At 40.6% G+C, this 22,090-nt stretch overlaps 1 protein-coding gene across 4 annotated transcripts in view; it reads left to right on the top strand.

The window, feature by feature from the left end:
* The first annotated feature begins 3,594 nt into the window (after positions 1-3,594).
* shc2 (SHC (Src homology 2 domain containing) transforming protein 2) overlaps positions 3,595-22,090 on the top strand; it is a 55,727-nt gene continuing 37,231 nt past the window's right edge. For 2 of the 4 annotated variants that reach the window (XM_029000389.1, XM_029000390.1), the window contains exons 1-6: positions 4,026-5,081; positions 9,429-9,499; positions 20,646-20,706; positions 21,004-21,123; positions 21,425-21,478; positions 21,613-21,664. In XM_029000389.1, coding sequence (XP_028856222.1) covers positions 4,335-5,081; positions 9,429-9,499; positions 20,646-20,706; positions 21,004-21,123; positions 21,425-21,478; positions 21,613-21,664 — 1,105 coding nt within the window. In that variant the 5' untranslated portion in view covers positions 4,026-4,334. Of the gene's footprint in view, positions 3,732-4,025; positions 5,082-9,428; positions 9,500-20,645; positions 20,707-21,003; positions 21,124-21,424; positions 21,479-21,612; positions 21,665-22,090 lie in introns of those variants that run through there. The other 2 variants (XM_029000393.1, XM_029000391.1) reach the window with 2 other exon arrangements.

Below are 22,090 nucleotides of genomic sequence, written 5' to 3' on the forward strand. Positions count from 1 at the left end.
TTCAGATAGCCTACCCTAAAATGGCAAAACGGAAGGTGGACACTGAGAACCGGACTTTTAAAACAAGGTGGGAGTCGGAGTACATGGAAAACCTGTGTGGAGCTGGAAGACCTGTGTGTCTTTTGTGTGGAGAAAGTGTGGCGGTGATGAAAGAGTTTAATTAGAGACGGCATCATGAGACAAAACACGCGGACAAAGACAAGGATATGGACATAAAGCTTTTGTCCCTGTTGAAGCCAGAGCCATAAGAATTTATTTATTTATTTGATCATATAGTAATATGTTTTTAGGTTTTCAGACTGTTTAATGGGGATCACTAGAATATATGCGGTCATTTTTTTTTTTTTCAATGAACATTTGATCAGTCCAAGCCCTTGGCTTGTTCCTAAATTTTTCATTTGGCCCCCTGTCCATTTGACTTTGACACCCCTGGTTTAGCGTGTCTTGTGTTCAGAAAATCTGTTAAATTTAACAGATTTTAATGATAAGGAACAGCAACTTTTTAAATTTGTATATGTCAATGTCCACAAAATTTTGAACTAAATAGATTGAAGTTTGCTCATATGCACATTGGTTTATGAGAAATGTCCACTAGGCTCAAAACATTCTTTCTGTAATATTCACCATGGAAATTAAGTCATACATCATTTTTTGTTTAAAAGTGGTACCAGCACACTTCATTAGTCATCCTCTCTCTTTCCAATTCAACTCAAATATGGCCACTAGGCCAAATCAAGGACTTTTAGAAAGTGAAGTAATTGTTATAAACCAATATGAATATGAGCGAAGTTCCCAGTATTTTGTGTTAAAGAACACAGGAGATGAAACATGGTGCTCTGATTATTCTTATTGCTTACTGGTACCCCAAGTACAGAAGGTCACAGCTGGGAGATCCTTCTCCTATAGAGCTCCGCACTTGTGGAACAGCTTGCCGGTCAGTGTTTGAGACCCAGACTCAGTCTCCATGTTTAAATCTTAACTAAACACACATCTGTTTTCTCTGGCCTTCTGTTAAAGTCCCAGACACAATGTCAAATATAAAGTCCACTTTATCACACAGTCCCACTGTTAAGTACAGACACTTTAGTTAGGCTGTCCTAGTTACGGTACCGGTCCACTGTAGCACCAATATACCACTATAACCACATATTTCAGTATCAGTCGTACAACGCAACCGTCTGACGCTGCTTCTGTTTGTTTTCTCCGAGACACTGAATCAAGCGCACAGACTACTGGCAGACTCTCTGTATCCAAGGTTTCTTACTTTTTTTTTTCTCTCTCTTAGAGCTTTTTTTTGTGTGGAGTTTTTCCTTGTGCGCAGAAGGGTCAAGTGTGAGGGGTGTCAACTGTAGGGCCTGTCAAAGCCGATTGGAACATACTGTATGTGATTTTTGGCTATATAAGAAATTAATGTTATTGTTGTTGCTTGGTCATAATAATTTACAGGTACGTATCCTACTACTAGGTTATTATTAATATGGTTGTTGTTGGCCAGTTATAGACTGGAAAACATTTCAATCAGTCAAAACTCCTGCAACATGGCGGAATTTATATTGTATACCGTTTATACCGAACTGTCATGGCCAACGCACCTCCAGCCCGCTAGAGGGCGCCGGACCAGGAAGAGGAAATGGAAGCGGGCGGCGGCGAGTATAAAAGTGAGGTGACCCCGAGGAGACGCGCCCGCTCTTTGAATGAGATTACTCACCAGAGACGCTAGCTTCCTCACCCACGCCCAAGATACTGTGATCCATGAAATATGACCTTCGCCTGCCCCCGACTTCGAGAATTGCCTGACCCCCTTGAAACCATGAACCCCGACTGGAAATTCCTGGCCACGACCTCTGCCTGCCCCTGACCTTGAGCCTGCCTGATCCTTCGGTTAAGACGTGAATCCATGCTCCCCTACCTTCCTCCTGTCCTGTCCATGCTCCCGGACCATCCTGAAACCCACTGTCTTCTGGTTCTCCTCACTCCCCGCTGCGCTACAGCGCATCCACTGCTTCCTCCCCATCCTAATTCCCCACCAGTCTCTCCCTCACCGACCAAACGCGTCCAGTGTCCTCTCCCGGTACGATGGCTTGTCCCCCCACCCATAGTATGGCTGCAAGTGCGTCACCGGATTCCCCTTGTGACCCGAACAGTCCTAGTTGCAAGTTACCCTCTTAAATCCTTTTGAAGCAGCAAGGGTGCACTTACTTTTCCACTTTATCTTTTGGCTTTGTTTGACTTAAAAAAAAAAATTGTAATATGTTTTTGTACTCTTGAGGTGAGATTTCAATAAGTTTAGAACATGGTAAGGACAATGATTTTGTATAACATGTACTCTATACAAATATACAGTAGATTCGCCTCTTCACTTCAAAAGAGAATGTAAAAAAACAATAAAGATAACCTTTCCTTTTTAATGTTGAATTCAATGTTTTTGTCATTTCTCCCCCTCATCCGATTCCTGCCCAATGCCCCATTTGTCTAGTAGAGAGAGAGAGAGAGAGAGAGAGAGATAAATTGTTACTGTGTTGGCTGGTCCTAGTATGCAGGCTCCTATATCGTCTGCCAGAAGCCAGCAGGTCAAAAAAGTCAACTCTTCTGTACACTGTGGTTTTCCTGTAATCTTTGTATTTTTCTGTGTATATTTTTACTATATTGTATATTGTTGTGTCCTTTATACTGTCCTTGAGAGATGGCATCAACAGGAATCAAATTCCTTGTATGTGTTCACTCACATAATTGGCCATCAAACGCAATTCTTATTCTGGTACTTAACAACATATAATAAGAACAGTCTGATTCCCATTTCAAGAAAGATAAAAGAAGACAAGACAAGACAGACAACAGCAGCATGCACATTTGGATATAACTTCAAAATATGTCACTCAGATGAGAGGCATTCTGCTGTTCTTATTGTATGATTACAAGGAAAACCAAAATATTCAAACCACCAGTGCCTGCATATGGTGGTGAGATCAGCAGATAACATCATTGGGGTGCTTCTATGTGCCATAATCAAAGTGTACTTCCAGCAGGCCTCTCTACCATACTGTGTTAAGTGTTGCATTGATGTTCATCCTTCTGTATGTTCTTCTTTAAGCGCAAAGGAGCTCTGGATCTCACTCAGCATAGTCATTGGTTTCTTGACTATCTGCCCAACCACTTTAAAAAAACTGGTGACTAATGGCTGTGCCAATGGCTATGGCTGGAGTCTGAGCTGCCATCTATTGGTTATGTGGTTTATCTGGGCATTAGGGTTACGGTTGCAGAGATGTACGAGGCACTTTAATTTTTCTCACTGACTAGACCAGTTTGAGCTCTAGTTCTAAAAGATAAATAGGTTACACACACTAAAATATACATACATACTGAAATAGAGATGAACCCACACATACAAAGAGTCCATTTTCACCAATGAAAAGCAACAAACATACCGGTTTCCTCAGAACAGTTCAACACACATTTAATGATTATATTACATTTCTGATTCTCTGAATGTTTTTTGACTATTGTACTTAAGAACTGAGAAACCACAAGGTTTCTCAGTATGACAAGGGAGGTGGCATAGTATTTCCTGTTTCCTGCATTTCCTGCATGCACAATATAGAAGTAGGCTATTCATAAAGCTGGGTGTATTGCAGACGTGTTTTAGAATGTTAATAGTCTTATTCCTTTTAATGATCTATTTCGATTGAGTGAATAATGAAGAGCATGGGACTGCACTTAAGTTAAATCATCAGGTATTGGGATTTTTAAGATATAAAAATAATTGTATTGTCTGCAAATGCTCTTGATAAATTTCAAAATGTACGTTTAGTACGTTTAATACATCAGTACATTCCAATTTCTGAACTATATCAATTTAAAATGTAATCACTTCCTTTTTCGCATGTTTCTGACTGTCTTTATGTGTGTATGAATAGAGCTGGTGGGGGTAGATAGTGTATGTGTGTCCGCTAATGCAGTCAGAGAGCAGCTTGGCTATGCTGGACTGATAAAGAATGACATCACCAAGAGAGAGGGAGTAAGAGAGAGTCTGGGGGAGGGAGTGGCAAGAGAAAGAGCCAGCATTCAGAAAGGAAACAGCGCATGGGTGGAATTGCTGCAGGAAAGAAAGTAGGAAAGGACAGGACGATCATTCTTCAGAAAAAAGGATTCAGAAATTTTTCATTTGCAACAGAAGAAACGTTTTTTTCTGCCTTGTCTGTCTGCATCGCTCCTTCTATTCTTATCTCTCCCCCCTTCCCCTTCCTCTTTCCCAACCCCCAACCCCTCCTCTGCCTTTTTCCTTCTTTAGTGCTCTATTCATTCCTCTCCTTTGCTTGAGGGTTGCTCCTCCGGGTATGCTTCTTAAGCCAAAGTATGGTCGCTTCCGCAACGACTCTGTGACCTCCTCCTCAGACGACCTGTTTCAGAGCTTAGCCATGAGTGGCAAAGTGGTGGCCACACCAGTTGTAGCATCCTCCAGCCCCAGCCTCTCCTTGCCGTCCATGGACCGTACCCCCAATGGAGCTCAGGGTGACTCTGCCTCCTCTGCCCCAAACCTGGCTGACTCGCCTTGCCTGGATGGGGAGCAAGATGGAACCACTACCTTCTGCATGCTCATCCCCAAGATGCCTCAGTGGAAATTCTCTAACTCTCTGCTAAGCCGCAGCCCCTCCAGCTCAAGCAGCAACAAAGACTCAAGCAGAGCATGGGGAGATAACACTGATTCAAGAAATGGTTGTGGGGCCAATGGGGCTAGAGGTGGTGTATCAGGGATCAGCGGGCCAGTTGCAAGCCTTGTGGCTGTGCTGAATTCATGTGATCCAGTATGTGTCACCCCCTGTTCTCTGCAGGCTCTTGGAAGACACAGGGCAGCAGTGGGGTCTGCCAGCAGCCACAGCTTGAGTACAGGCATTTCAACAGATGTTTTGGGAGGTCCCAGTGGAGGAACCAGAACAGGCATGAGCCGACGGGCAAGGCTGGAGGGCATGTGGTTTGGGGGGGACGAATTTTCTCAGAAGGGCAGCTTTTTTCACAAACCTTCCCAGGGGTGGCTACACCCAGACAAGAAGATCATTACTTCTGGAGCGTCATACATCATCAGGGTAAGGGACCAGTTGTATCGTTATTTACATTGTACTTATTTGTTATAAACTGTTTTGGAGTGTATAGAAATGTATAATTTGCAATGGAGGGTGTAAGATTATTGGTAGGAGAATAACAGTGCATATAACTGTGAACTAAGAAGCAAATGGCTAATAATAGTGAAAAATAAATAATCTGCCTAATGTCACATATAAAATGTGCCACCTTTAGGGCATGTTTATGACAACCCCTCTGTAAAACCCAGCATGACCCAGAAAGATGCTTCTAACTCAGTTACACAGATACACAAGCATCATTCATTTCTACTTCCAATTTAATTTAGTCAAAATCACTAAGTCATTAGTATCACATGCAGTAGTGAAGAAGGCAGTTTCTCCACTGCCCTGTCTAGCAGCAAAAAGCAAAGACTATCTTGAATTTTATAATGTTTTCACACCCTACACTAATATACACCAATCAGCCATAATATTATGATAACTGAAGTTGTTGAGCATCTGTCAGATGTGGTGGAAAACATGGGGGCACTGCCGTGGACATGTTTGCTGGAGTGGCTGGAGTGCATGAGCAATTCACAGAAACTGGGCTGGGGCACTTGGCTTGGCAATGTACTGAAAAAATTGTATTAAGTAAAAGTATAAAGTAAAAGAACCCATTTAAAAATCTTCTTGAGTAAAAGTAAAAAAAATACTTGATTTAGAATTTAGTTTCTATGTTCAGACCACCCCATAAAACATTATTAAGCATCGTTGGCCACAAAAGTACCAAATTCTAAATTGTATGGTCCATCTGAAACATTACAATAAAAAAAGAGAAAATAAAGCCAAAATCAAAGTACTCAAAACTGTGTAAATGTTTAATGATTCCTCATTAACAAACTGTGCTTTTTGTTCTTTCTATAGCAAACATAAATTTATCAGTTGTCTTTACTGACAAATGAGCACACTGACAGCTAACATAAGAAATGCAATAAAGTGCCCTGCCCCAGAGAACACTACAGTATTAGGCTATAAAGCTCTTGTTCAGTGAGCAATGTATGAAATACACATGCAAAAAGTATATACAGTGCATCCAGAAAGTATCACTTTTTTGCAGACTTATTCCAAAATGCATTAAATTAACCCCCCCCCCCCCTCAGAATTCTACACACAACACCCCAGAATGACAACATGAAACAAGGTTTACTTGAGGTTTTCACAAGTTTACGCAGAAAATTACATTTAAACATTTTATTTTAAACTTAACCTTCCTTTGATCATAAATGCCCTCAGTTAAGACAAATGTCAACCATGGAAAAATTAAATAATTAAAATGTAAACATAAGTCTAGTCACAATGAACACTTAAAATGATATCTTAACATTTAAGATGCAAAATGAAACTTGTAAGAAAAAAAACTTGTAACAAATGCTTAATAAAAAGGGCCAATCCAGCCCGTTCTCAAAATCCACTGTTTAGCCACAGTAGAAAACAGGCACTGGCAACACCTCACGCCTGTGTAGGGAGATGGAATAGCCTGAGGGCTAAAGCTACATGAGCTGTAGCCACAGTCATTAGCAGCTACTGCCACTTTGAGAAGCTCCGGTGGAGAAGCTCCCTCCTGTCACGTTTTCTTGCTCAGCACTGTCCATCAAAACACACGAGGAGGTTAAGCAAGACTTTAAGCACACATACACAGTGGTAGTGCTGCTGCTGCGTTGGCTGATGGTTGGGGTGGACTTGCTATCAGTAGCCTAGCAACCCAGCTAATTAGCTAAATGCTACCAGCTGGGCTGCTCTGCTACCGATAGCTGCTCTCGCCACAACACATGACGTCATCACTGCGTGTTCAGTGCTGCATGTAGTTAAAAGGCTCGGGAGGGGGCGTGACTGAAACGGAACAAACGCAACACCGACGAAGAATAAAAACAGAACGTTCTATCAACACATCTTTATCGATAAAATATTGCCCAGATACAATAGTGCTATTTTTTGATTGGCTTTTCTTATTTTGTTCTTTTTTTGGGTAACTACTGATTGTAAGCCGCTTTGGATAAGGGCGTCTGATAAATGCTGTAAATGTAAATGTAGCGAAGTAAAATACTTGGGTAAAAATGCAGACGAGACAAACACTGCAAATTCAAAAACCCAAAAAGAGTCACCGTGAGGTGAGGTCAATCCAAAAAAGGCAAGCATACAACAGAGGAGATTAATCAAAACTGAACAGTGGACAAGGAACACCTGCTTCTTTTGCTGTTTTTCAGTGGTAATGTATATAGAGTGTGGTAGTCATTAATTAGAAGTGGGCTGAGTTGTTAGTGTTCTCTAATATACATGACAGGTACTCTACCCCACTGGAAGGGTGGTGCAGAGTAGGAGAAGAGGTAGTGTTTTTGAGAGCACTTCTCAAATTGTGGTTTATGAGCGACCTCCCGTTGCTGCCGTAAGAAATAGAGATAAAAAACAACAACATTCATTTTTATACATCCCAAAGCTGCAGCTGCAGAACTCCCAGGATTTTATGGAGAAGGTTGGCCCAGAAAGCAGTTAAGTCCTCGTCTTCCTCAAGTTCCCATTCATCCCAGATAATTATAAAACCACTAGTCCTCATTAGAGTCCAGCTAGACAAGCTGCTTTGGGATTGTAAGGGTTTCTGGGACAGTGGAGAGGTTTGACTTGTTTTCATGACTTTCTAGCAGGGTTTTCACTGAGCCGGTGGGTTGAGTGGACCCAAAAACTTTATTTCTCAGTTTTTGTTGACTGCATTTCCTTTGACGGTTGCTACTTCTGTCATGCCACAGATTCACAACATAATTAAAGTTTAATAATAATGAAGCAACATGGGCTCAATGGACTTGCTCAATGGACCCTGTAATCACTCTCAGGCAAGGTCTGAGCTTAAAAGGGAACACTATAGACGTACACATGACCTATGCACACAAGAGACCATCAGTGAGGGAGCATGAAATAAATTTGAATGATAATTGTGAACATATGGAACATCACTAGATGTAATAACACAACAGAGACATGGCACTACCTGGTGGGGCACCAGGTTACAGTGTATATCTTGCACACACACACTGTTTTTCTTATATATTTAAAAACAGCAATGACAGCTTACCTTGCATGCTGCCATACAAACATTAATCAAATTACAAATTTGGCATTTGCATTTGGTATTTCTTTCTGTGTTTGTTTTTAATGTTATAGAGAACTGAGCCTTCTGAGCCAATTAACAGTCCTTTTGACACATTAAGAATTGCACAATGAGATCAGTAAGCAGACTACAAACTCAAAAAAGAAAATAATGTTACTTCACTTTACTTTACTTTACTTTATTTGGCAGACGCTTTTATCCAAAGCGACTTACAATGGGAAGACACCAGCAATTCTCGTTCGATTTCTATAGAATATCAAGTATACAAACTAAGAGCCCTGATAAGGCTTAGACTTGTCATTGAAGAACATGCGCGGAGAGTGTTGGGTGCTAGACTAAGAAAAATTATAATGTATTTATACATTTTGTATTTGTTTGTTAAATGTGTATGCATGTGTATGTGTTAAATTTGTCTGTAATATTTTTGGAATAAGAGGGTTTTCACCTTCTTCTTAAAAGTGGTGATAGTCTCGGCTAGTCGTGTGGAGGAGGGCAGGTTGTTCCACCAGCCAGGGACAACAACGGAGAACAGACATGATTGGAATCGGAGACCCCGTGAAGAAGGAATTTTTAGTCTCCTTTCGTTTGCCGATCTGAGAGAGCGTGTAGGAGTGTATCTAGGTAGTAGTGTGTTGATGTAGGAGGGCGCAGTTCCATTTACAGCCCTGTAGGCAAGCATCAAGGATTTGAACTCAATGCGAGCAGCTACCGGGAGCCAGTGGAGGGAGGTAAGAAGAGGTGTAACATGGTTGTATTTTGGCTGATTGAAGATGAGACGGGCTGCCATATTTTGGACCATCTGGAGTGGTTTTATGGTGACTGCAGAGGCTCCAGCCAGGAGAGAGTTACAGTAGTCGAGTTTGGAGATGACCATTGCCTGGACGAGGAGCTGCGTAGCCTGTTGTGAGAGAAAAGGCCGAATCTTGCGAATGTTGTAGAGAGTGAACCTGCAGGATCTGGAGATCGCAGCAACATGATGGTTCAAACTCAGTTTGTTATCTATCCAAACCCCAAGGCTTTTTGCAGATGCCGTGGGTGTTAACAATAGCGATCCAATTTGAATTGTGAATACAATGCAAGAAATTTCTATTGTCATTAAAACCTGAGCATTGGCTTCTAAAGATCTGAGGGCAATCCATTAATCATTCAGGAAGGGCAGGAAGAGAATAAGGAGAGCCCAGAGAATAACTGTATCACTGCTATTTCTACAGTATATGGGCTGCATCGAGGTCCTGAAGTCCATGCGCTCCCTGGATTTCAACACACGAACACAAGTGACCAGGCAAGTTTTGTGTATAAAGCATTTTGTGTCTTCTTTATATTCTTTTTGTTATTATAAGTAAAGTTAGTAGTATTATATCTTTAACATATTTGTAAAGAACATGTTCAGACAAGAGGCATTCATATTCACAATAAGTTGGAATTATTACACCTATTAGGGCAGTGGTTCAGAAGCTGGGGTCCCAGAGATCACAGGGAAGGACACAGTATCTGTTCTGAGGTTACCAAAAATATATTATTATTATATTAAATATAAATATTTGCTGTATAAAGAACTTTCCACATGATTCGCTGCTTGTAATTTTTTTCAGTGATTGGTTTAAGTGTTTTGCATGTTTTAAATTTACTTTATTACATTTTTTTAATGAAATGTTCATTTGTTTTGCAACTCACCAGCATTTTAATTATCACATGAGAGACGCTGAGGAGGTGAAACGGAGGCAAGCATCTGCTGAATATATTTTAAAACTGCACCTTTCCTTTCCCTCTTAGTCGTGGCCGAGCTTTCAAAAAGCTGTACATTGCAAGAGCTCACTGGGTCATGGCTGTATGAAAATCATGCTGTACTGTGCCATTTCGCAGCACTGACTGTGTGACTGTCATATATTCAAATGCAACATAGAGCATAACAGCCGAGTCCGGTCTAATTACCAAATACAACTTTAATATAGACTCTGCTGTGTAAAACAAGGAGAATAAGAACAAAATACTATTATTGCTGTTTGTTTGTAAATAAAAGATTTTATTTAATCATTTAATTATTTTAATGTATGTATGTGGGAAGGAATTGGTGTTGGGGGTGCTTATCCTGGACACAGGCAGGGGGGCTTAAGGGAAAAGGGTAGGGAACTATTGTATTAGAGGATAATTATGAGCAAACATTACTTTTTGATTAACAAAATATCTGTTTATGAATGCAGTTATTCAGAATCAAGCAGTTCAGTGCTGTAGTAGTTGTATGTCTCTTGGCTTGGTGTAGATGTGCAATGCAATGGAGGAGGGACTACTTGCTGGGACTAACTGTGTTTTTGCTCCACTCACCAATCAATGCTTTGTAACCTGAGTGCATGCACACACACACACACACACACACACACACACACACACAACAAGCTTAAGGGTTGCAGGCAAGGGAGAGAGTGATAGTGAAATGTATAATTGATGAAGGAGTCTAATAATTGAAAAAAGCTGACGTAATGTCTGAAGAAAAGACTAGAAAATAATTGAAATTTATATTTACCTTACATTTACATTGACATCATTTATCAGACACCCTTATCCAGAGCAACTTACAATCAGTAGTTTCAGGGACAGTCCCCCTGGAGACACTCAGGGTTAAGCCCGGTCGCACGAATTTCGTCGGTACTCCTCGCTGATTACGAGGAAGCGGCCTCGTAATCAGAAGGTTGCCGGTTCGAATCCCGATCCGCCAAGGTGCCACTGAGGTGCCACTGAGCAAAGCACCGTCCCCACACACTGCTCCCCGGGCGCCGGTCATGGCTGCCCACTGCTCACTCAGGGTGATGGGTTAAATGCAGAGGACAAATTTCACTGTGTGCACCGTGTGCTGTGATGCTGTGTATCACATGTGACAATCACTTCACTTTCACTTTCACTTTCGTTAGTTTTCGTAGGCCGCGGAGACATTTTACATTTACATTTACATTTATGGCATTTATCAGACGCCCTTATCCAGAGCGACTTACAATCAGTAGTTACAGGGACAGTCCCCCTGGAGCAGTGTCACTCTTGGGGAACCGATAAAAACATGACATGGATCATGGCGGGGAACCGGAGGTGCATCGCTGGAATCCATACATGAAACCAATGAACCACTGCTCCCTGGATCTCAGCAGGGCGCTGTTGGCTGCGTCCGAATATGACGGCAAACAGACATGAACAGGATAGTTTTATACAATGATACACAGGTGATAACAATCAGGGAACATTACACAGGACACACATTAAACTCCGGAGTAGCCACTGCCGGATTCTTTATGCAAAGAATCAATTTTGCAGGGTTGGCCCTTTTTTTCAAGACCTCTGCAATTCGCCCAGGCCTGATGTCAATCAACTTCTTTTTAAATTCCTTCATAATCAGTTTGTCAGATTTTGTGGGCTTTTGTTTGTCCACCCATCTCTTGAGGATTGACTACAAGTTCTCAATTTGATTAAAGTCCAGGGAGTTTTCAATGTTTTGTTCCCAGGGCTACATACAATAATTTTTTCAGATGCCCCAAACAATTGGAAAGATTCTTCATTACAGAAAAAACGATCTGTACTTTTTGCAGAATATAAGTCCTGAAGTTTTTCTGGGAGAGAAGACTCTTCTTTGCTGTGCTTCCTGACACCAGGCCTTTATCCAAAAGTCTCCACCTCACTGTGTGTGCAGATGCACTCACACCTGCCTGCTTCCATTCCTGAGCAAGCTCTGCACTGGTGGCACACGATCCTACAGTTGAATCATCTTCAGGACACGGTCCTTGCACTTGCGAGAGTTTCTTGGGGATCCTGAAGCCTTCTGAGAGACTTTGCAATTCATCTCATCACTCTTCATAAAATTATATGCAAATGACCATTATAAAAACGGAAGTAGCACACTTTTTGAAAACCAGTATTTGTGTCATTCTCAAATCCTTTGGCCACAACTGTATGTATATCAAAAAGGAATGCAATAATACTATGCATTTAAAAAAAACATATTTTGGTAGAGGCACAGCTACTCAGGAAACATGTGAATGTGTGTTTCATGGTGCCAGTTCCAAGCCCAGGTAAATGAGGGGGGCTGCATCAGGAAGGGCATCTAGCATAAACCTTTTACAAAATCATTTATGCAGGCAATATTTTGGTAGAAACATTAAATATATGATCATAGAATAAACCGAGAATTGTATTGTCTTTGCATGGTAAGATGTTTTATTAAGATATGATAAGGTAAGGAATTTATATCTTAATAGAAATTCTTTTGTTAGAAAAATGACTGAATATTATAAACAAAACATCAAAATATAGCTAATAATTTAAATTATGACTTTTTAACTAATATGTACAAATTAACAAATAACTATAATAATAGAAACTCATGTAGTAACAAGTGGTTATGAAAAGTGACTTAGTTTCATGCCATGAATAGATTATTATTATGATGATTATTACTATTATTTTGCATCATTATGACATTCTATACATTACATAGGTTAAACAATAAGTATATATACACACACACTGGAGTTTAACTAGATACTTGGGCCAATGTACCACCTCCAGCCCACCAGAGGGAGCAAGATCAGCCGGGGAGACAGCGACCCAGAAACAGAAGTGAGAGCATGCAGCACCCAGAATAAAAGTGTCCCTGAGCAAGACACTTAACCCTAAGTTGCTCCAGGGGGACTGTCCCTGTAAATACTGATTGTAAGTCGCTCTGGATAAGGGCGTCTGCTAAATGCCGTAAATGTAAGTGTAAAGTCAGTTGGCCAGGGGGACACTGCCTGCTCTTTGTTTTATTTAATTCCCAGAGACGCTAGCCTTCTTTACAAACACCTGACTCATTCTACCCTTAGACCACGACAATACTATATGTTACCCCACCTTCCTGCTACCCAAGACGCCCTCCCATCCACCACACGCTCCTGGACCGTCCTCAAGCCAGCCGTCTTCCTGTTCTCCTCTTCCCTGGTCCACCCCAACCTCATCCCCTCACCTCCATTGTCACTGCACCCAACGGAGCCATAGCTCCCTCCCCACCGCGCTGCGGCACATCCACTGCTCCACTTCCGAGCCAATCTAAAAGAGACGGGACACAAAAACACAGCCAGCCGCACAGAAAACGTGGGAGCATACGACCAACAGATTCTCACAGAATCTCAACCAACAATGTTAACTAAAAATGTAATGTTTATTTTCTCTTTTTTTAAAAGGGCTTGAGTATAGTTGTCCTCATTGCAGGATGTATTTTAAATTGTCTATTGTCAGCTAAAGGGTTACAGATGTGCACAAAATAGACATAGAATAAAAAGGGACTACAACAACTCGTAATATACAGTCCCTGACAAAAGTCTTGTTGCTTATCTATTTTGGAGAAACACCTGCTATTAACCTGACTTTAATTAATCAGTTGGTGTTAGAAATAACTCATAAGAAAAGCTAAAACCCTACCAAATTATGTTTAATGCATTGAAATGAATTAGTTTAACTGAAAAAAGATTGAAAGGTCAAATTTTGGCAAGTCAAAAATGTTGTTGCCTCTACAGAAATTGAACAAATGTACTGCAAATACAAAAATATGTCAGCAGTTTGAGTAGTACTGTAAGATTTAATATCTTATTTTTTAATATCTTGTATGAGTTCCATGAGCTTGAAGGACTGCATCCATGCGGTTTGGCAAGGATTCATACAATTTATTTATTAAGTCATCAGGAACAGCAAAGAAAGCAGTCTTGCATGCCTCCCAGAGTTCATCAATATTCTTTGATTTCATCTTCCGTGCTTCCTCTTTCATCCTACCCCACACATGCACAATGATGTTCATGTCTGGTGACTGGGCTGGCCAATCCTGGAGCATCTGGATCTTCTACACCTTAAGGAACTTTGTTATGGAGCACCATCCTGCTGCAGAATTTGGCCTCTTTTATGGTTGGAAATATAAAAGGTACCTAAGATTTCTTGGTATTTCAGATTATTTATTGTTGCCTTCCAACCTGCAGATCTCTCGCACACCCCCATACTTGATGTAACCCCAGGTCATGATTTTTCTGCCACCAAACTTCACTGTTTTCTGGGTGAATTTTGGATCCATGCGGGCTCCAGTAGGTCTCCTGCAATATTTGTGACAACTGTGGTGTAATTCAGCAGAACATTCATCTAAAAACTCCATCTTCTGCTAAATCCATTTAGCAGGCTGTGGGCCTTAGCAAACACCACACAGTTTTTCAATTGTCATTTGTTTAGTGCTGGCCTCTGGGCACTGATTCGACCATGGAGGCCATTTCGAGACAGAATCTGATGAACTGTTGACACAAGGACTTCAGGTGACCAGGTTTCATGGAGCTCTGCTCCAGTGGAAAATTGTCTGCCCTTGGACTTTGAGCCAATTGACTCAATGGGCTTTACCAAGCTTTGAATATTAGAATACTTTTTGACAGTTTTGTTTTGCACTGAAACATTATTACAAAAGCTGTTGGGAATAAAATGAGCCATTTCTTGTAAAAAAAATCTTGATTAGAATATATTTCAGCAGCACTTGAGGTCAATTTGTACACAAGCGACAAGACTTTTGTCAGGGACTGTAAATTGTTAGAGAGATATGGGTAAAAGCAGCTGCCAAGGAGCGTGTTATGGAGTAGATGCATCCGTGTGGAGCTCCGCCGAGCGTGATTTAAATAGTATCATTTTAGGCATTTAGGGCCGCACTGAAGATGCTGGAATGCACGCAGCCGCGTTAGCGATTAATGTTGAGTCTTTTAAAGCTGAACTTCTGTCCACGCTGTGAGTGGATTTGGTTGATGCCTTAAAAACCGAGGTCCGGGCGGTGTTGGAGAGTGAGCTGGCTTCTATTAAATCGGACATAAGAGCGGTCCGGTCTGAGCTGAAGGAATACAGGCATACTGTTACTACGGAGCTGTCTGGACTCAGCGTTAAAGTGAACAACATGGAAGAAAGCCTCTCGACATGCACTGACGATGTTACACGTCTGCAGAAAGAAGTAGATTGCCTTACAAAACTGACTGAAATGTTGCAAAATAAGTGTGACGACGCAGGACTGTGCAAATATCCTGCGTCTTGCCAGAGAGAAGCATCGTATCCAGATAAATGACATGTCCATCTCGGTCTTCCCAGACTTCACGGCTAAAGTAGCTAAGGCTCGGGCTGCATTTAATGACGTCAGACGGCAGCTCTGCGGGATGGAGGGGGTGAAGTTCGGCATCCTGTATCCTGCTCGACTCAGAATCACCCATCTGAATACCGAGAAAACATTCTCCTCTCCGGAGGAGGCCCGAGCCTTCATCCCTCGATGCTTTGAAGGACATCCAGGTTTCTTTTTCGCCCATTTTGAATAAGAAAGTCAGCTGATCCTTTGAAGTTATTTATCTTGTACATATAGGAAGTACAGTATTCTCTATTTAGGTATTTTCTGTAAAACTGGTCTGATTCATGATTGACAAAATTCTGGTTAAAATATTAAACCCAAACTGGGTACATGTTCAATTTGAGCTGACTTATTGGTGTGCTCAGTTATTACTGCTTACTGACTGTTTATTGTTATTGATGATGTTACCATAATTGCCATAATTTTTTTTGTTTTGCTGTTACTGCTCAGTGGTGCTTATTAGAGCATGGCAGTTCACCCTGAGCACTGTTGTGCTATGTTTATCGCTCATTAGTGTTGATGCGGTCCCCCGCTTTATGGGGGGCCAGCATAGGTTTTGGGGTTTTAAGTTGGCTTTTTATTATTTTTTTTATTATTGTTTTATTTATTTACTTTCTCTTTCTCCCTCCCCCTTCTCCTTCTCAGTGTGGGATTGCTTAGGCTATCCACAAAATGGCTGGTCTTAACGGGTCAGGGCTCGGCTCACTGCGTTTTGTAAGCTGGAATATTAAAGGGTTGCACCATCCTATAAAACGTTGGGTTTTTTCCCATCTGAAAGCTATAGGCAAGCTGTGTGGATTTAATGTAGTTTTAGCAAATTTCTACGGCCCCCAACTGGGATGACCCACAGTTCTTTTGCACCTTTTTTGCAAAGCTCCCACACCTAGACACATATCACTTAGTTCTGGGGGGTGACTTCAACCTGGTCCTGCAGCCAAATCTAGACTGATCGAATCCCACACTGTCCAAGATTGTGTCCAAGTCAACATCAGCTGTTTTGTCATTTATGGAATCCTACAAATTGTTTGACCCCTGGAGGTATACTAACCCCACCAGCAATATTCAATTTTCTCACCTGTCCATCATTCATACTCAAGAATAGACTTTTTTTGATAGATAGAAGGTTTCTCTCTTGCGTCACAAATAGTCAATATCATCCTATCGTGATCTCGGGTCACTCCCCTGTGCAGCTCGATATGTGCTTTCCTAGCAACATCGCAACTCGTCGAATGTGGCGCCTCAACCCATTACTGCTGTCTTATAAAACATTTTGAGACCATATTTCAGAGCAAATTGACTTCTTTCTTGATGTCAATCTCACAACTGGTATGTCCTTCATCACTATTTGGGATGCTCTTAATGTCACAACTGCGAGCTGACGGGGAAGAGAAGCGCAGAGGCGGGACATGCTGGGAAAGGGGTTTAATTAATAAACAATAAATAAATACAAATAAACAATGGCGCGGTGGCCAAAAACGGGAAATAAAGGGGAAATAAGACCAGGTGCAGTCAATCCTGACACTTAAAGCATTCCTTAGGGGACAAATAATTTCATATACAGCCCATGTGAGGAAAATGCATAATCACCAGCTAGTGGACCTGTCCAAAAAATGTGCTGGTTCCTCTAATCCAGAGTTGTACAAGGACAGGCTGCTTCTGCAAGCAGAATTTAACAATCTTTCTATTGCTGAGACTGAAAGGCTGCTTTTGAAGACTAGATGCACATACTATGAGCAGGTTATTATCTCAGCTTAAACAAATTCAGGCCAGCCACATGATATCTGAGATCCACATGACGCATGGCACTGTATCAAACCAGCCAACAATCATAAATGAGCAATTCAAGAAACTGCCCTGTACAATGACCCAGGCAGTCATAGTGATTTTACTAAAAAAAGATGAGGACCCACATAAATGTGGTTCATACCGACCAATAAGTCTTCTTCCTAAGTGATACCTAAAATAATTGACTTGGACCAAACAGGTTTATACCAGGCAGGCAATCATTCTTAATATGCACCGTTTGTTCAATATATTATATTCTTCACACTCCACTCTCCAGCCTGAAATCGTTATCTCTTTAGATGCCGAAAAGGCGTTTGACCGGGTTGAGTGGGAATATTTATCTGAGGTCTTGGAAAGATTTGGTTTTGGTCCGATATTTATATCATGGGTTAAAATAATGTATAATTCACCACTGGCCTCTGTACGTACTAACTCTGTAATATCAGATTATTTCCCTTTGCATCGTGGTACAAGACAGGGTTACTGTCTGTCACCTTTCCTTTTTGACTTAGCTATAGAGTCTTGGGCGATTACCTTTAGGAAAGAGGAGAGGATTACAGGTGTAACCAGGCTCAATAAAACTCATAAGGTGTAACTTTATGCAGATGACCTTCTAATATATTTGTCTAACCCTTTAGAATCCATACCAGTCCTCATGGAACTATTACGGTCATAAAGTTTAATTTCAGGATATAAACAGAAATTTTCTAAAAGCACCATTTTGCAGGTTAATCAGATAGCAATGTCACTGGATCTTAGTTCCTTTCCATTTAAGCAGTTGTGGAATTTACCTATCTGAGAATTAATGTCCCCCTTATAAGGACCTTTATGCGCGCAATTTTAAAACTCTACTTGAGCGTACAAAAAACGATTTCTCACAATGGTCTAATGAAGATTTAAAATGAGCCCATTTCTTTGGCTGGAAGAGTGAATACCATTAATATGGTAGTCCTACCACGCTTTCTGTATTTATTCCAAATTATTCCTATTTTAATACCCAAGTCTGTCTTCAAGGAGTTTTCTTCATTTCTTCATTTGTGTGGAAGAAATCTGTCCCGCGGATGAGGAATATTTTCCTTGAAATGCCTAAAGTAGCAGGTGGTATGGGTTTGCCAACTTCATGTATTACTATTGGGCAGCAACGCCTCCTTAATCCTGTAGTAAAACACTCACTTAAGATTTGTCTCCAGTTTAGGAAACATTTTCGTATAAAGCAACTAAGATTGTTTTCTCCCCTTTTGAATAACCATCTTTTCTTACCGCCCCGAACAGATGCAGCATTTCAAACCTGGCACAACAATTGCTTGATCTTTATCAAAGACCTTTTTGCTGAAGGAACACTTCGAAACATTACAAAAAAGTTACAATATTCTCAAATCTCATTTCAATAGATTCCTACAGATTAGACGTTTTGTGAGCAAACACTTTAGATCTTTACATTCACCAGCTAAAAATGCTGAAGATGAAATTCTTGCTCTGGACCCCTTTATGAGAGGCAATATATCAAAATTATATACTCTGATCCAGAACATTTATTCACCCTCATGGGAGAAAACTAAAGTGGCATGGGAACAGGATCTTAACATTGTAGTTACAGGTGAGACCTGGCAACAGTGCCTAGAAGCTATTCATACCTCCTCGGTCTGTATTAGACAATGTTTGATCCAGATTAAATGGCTACATTGCCTACACTACTCATTAGATAAGCTAGCAAAAATGTTTCCTAATACCAGCTCGGAGTGCCTACGATGTCACCAAGGGCCAGCTACTTTAGGCCATATGTTCTGGAACTGCCAGTCATTGTACAATTTCTGGGAAAATAATTGCATAGTCTTGTCATCTTTATATAATAGAATAATTGAACCAACACCATACATTTCTATTTTTGGGGTCCCCCCTCCAGATATCTCAATGATATCTCAAGCCAAGGTGGTAGCTTTCGCCTCATTAATGACCAGAATACTTATTCTTCTGTTGTGGAAATCAGACAAGCCCCCCTCTTTCAATGGTTGGATTAAGGAAATGCTCTCCATGTGGCAGTTGGAAAAACTGCGATGTAATCAAGCTAATCGTCAGGAAAAGTTCAAGGAGATATGGTCACCATTTATTGATTATGTTAAATCATCCAGGTTAAGTTCAGCATAGACATGTCATTTCTTAATACAAATAAAATACTACAACACTGAGAGAAGACTGCTTCCCTTCCCCTTTTTTTATATTATTTTTGTTTTGTTTTTTTGCTTTTCTTTTTTATTTATTTCTCTTCTTGCTGTTTGACGGGTGGGACTGAGGGTGGTGGGTGGATATTGGTCAACAGCTGTTATTTGTTTGTTGTTGAAAAATGCCAAAAGTCTGAAAATGTAAATGCTGAAAATTTAACTACGGATTGTAAGTCACTCTGGATAAGGGCGTCTGATAAATGCTGTAAATATAATATAAATGTGGTAAGGTGGTAGTGGCCTAGTGGGTTAGACACTCGCCTATGAAACAGAAGACCCAGGTTCAAATCCCACTTACTACCATTGTGTCCCTGAGCAAGACACTTAACCCTGAGTTGCTCCAGGGGGACTGTCCCTGTAACTACTGATTGTAAGTCGCTCTGGATAAGGGTGTCTGATAAATGCTGTAAATGTAAATATAAATGTAAATTGGTGGCCTAGAAACCCCTGCAGGTGTGTTGGTGCGTCATTTAGGGGGCAGTGGTGGCCTAGCTGTTAAGGAAGTGGCCCTGTAATCAGAAGATTGACGGTTCGAATCCCAATCCGCCAAGGTGCCACTGAGCACAAGCACCGTCACCACACACTGCTCCCTGGGTGCCTGTAATGACTGGTCACCAAGGGTGATGTACAGATATCGTGTGCTGTTCTGCCGTGTATCACAATGACAATCACTTCACTTTCAATTCACTTACCCACAAGCCCCCTCTTGCTGTCCGTAGCAATTAGTGCAAAAATGGGCAAAAGAAAGGTCGAAGACTTGTGTTTTCAAGATGAGTGAGAGGCTCAATATCTGTTCACAAATGTTAATGACACAGTTGTTTGTCTTGTGTGTGGGGCCAATATAGTGGTAACCAAAGAATTTAACATACAAAGACACTATGAAACAAAACACCATGACAAGTACAAGGATATGGACAGAAGCGGCAGAAATCAGAAGAGATTGGTTTTAATGACAGACTATGAAAAAAAGGTCAGCTCACAATGTGAGGCTGCTGTAAAGGCTAACCCTAAACTCAGAATATGCCTGTTAAAAAAGACATAAATCACCTCAACATTTTAATGTATTATCAGTAAACACTCACTGAATGTCCCATAGCCCAATTCAGCAGATTTGGTTAGTTCTGTTTAGTTCCAGTCAACAACAAGGTTTGCTTGAAGAACATTTTTGTGTTTGTTCTGCATAGCTAAATGGAAACATAATCAGATTTGAACATCAGGCATTCTCTAATTTGTATTAACTAAAATCATTCTATAACACCTCTTTCTTCTTTTGTCAGGGAAGCCATCAACAGGCTGTGTGAGGCTGTGCCAGGGGTGAAAGGAGCCTTGAAAAAGAAGGTAAGTTTTTATTAGTCAAAATTAGTGAAAATAGTTGCTGCTGAGACATAATTAGAATTAGACAATAATTACCACCAGGAAAATACAGTGATAAAGACTCTTTACCTAACATTTAAAGACTGCAATGTAATTAAAAACACTGTTTTGGTGCAGTTACACTCTACAATTATATTATTTTCTTTGAATACTGTCCATGTACTGTATATCTTTTTGCTTATTTTGTTCTTTTTATTTGCACATTTGTTGTAATTAATCAAAACTTGTGTAAAATTCTAGTTTTACCTATTGCTTTTATAGATAACAAACAAAGCCCTCCAGTCTGTTATGGGAAAGAGCAACCTCCGTTTTGCTGGCATGAGCATAGCTGTCAACATCTCCATTGAGGGGCTGAGTCTGGTCATCCCCACAACACGACAGGTCAGCCATTTTAGGTTTCATTGCACATTATGTAGAGTTGCTGGGAGGTTAATGCCAGTTACAAATCTGATCTGTCATCACTTTCATGGCTACCCTTCTTTTCATATCTATAGGGCTTAAGGCATATACTGAAACAAGGTACAAAATAAGACTAGATGGATAAACAATGAAGAGACCAATCAAGCCCTGTACATGTACTGTGTCAGAATGTATTTTATGTTGCTCTGTCCTTGTGGCTCATACTTGATACTAATATTATTTCTGTTCTGACTTATTATATGGCTATTTATGTTTTACTCAGATTATTGCACATCACCCCATGCAGTCCATCTCTTTTGCTTCTGGAGGTGATACGGTGAGGTGCCCTCATAGAGGTCCTTGGTTTTTTTCAGTTTTGTATAAAAAATCTTGTTTATTTAGACCTGAAGATCTTAATTTTCTTAAAAGTTTCTTAATGTTTTTAATCAGAGTTTAATCCCTTTATTTCAGGACACACCAGATTATGTGGCTTATGTAGCCAAAGATCCTGTCAATCAGAGAGGTACTGTGACTAAATCGTTATAACATTGATTTCAACTGAAATAAAAATTCTGAAAAACAATAAAAAAATGTACATTATGAATATGTAAGATGATTTCTTTTTGTAACTTTTCTTCACTATGGGAATCGCTTTTGGCTTGATTAAATATGGAAGCTCCCATGACACCTCGCCTGTCAGTGACAGACCGGTCAAGTCAAGTCAAATATCAAACATTAAAACTGACCTTCAACTGCTCAGGTTTGAGTGGTCACATCCTATTCTGTTACCTATGGAAAGGCAAAACCAATTCTGCTTAATTTAAATTAAGTCCCAAACCTTTATCTCCTATGTTCTAACATTTGGTTGCACGACATGTCCTGGTACCTGCCTCCTCATCAACAGATACTGATTGCCTAATACAGGAGGAGCAGCAGGCATGTATGAATC

Source organism: Denticeps clupeoides, chromosome 13 (genome assembly GCF_900700375.1).
Source record: "Denticeps clupeoides chromosome 13, fDenClu1.1, whole genome shotgun sequence".
In the NCBI taxonomy this organism is placed as follows: Eukaryota; Metazoa; Chordata; class Actinopteri; order Clupeiformes; family Denticipitidae; genus Denticeps; species Denticeps clupeoides.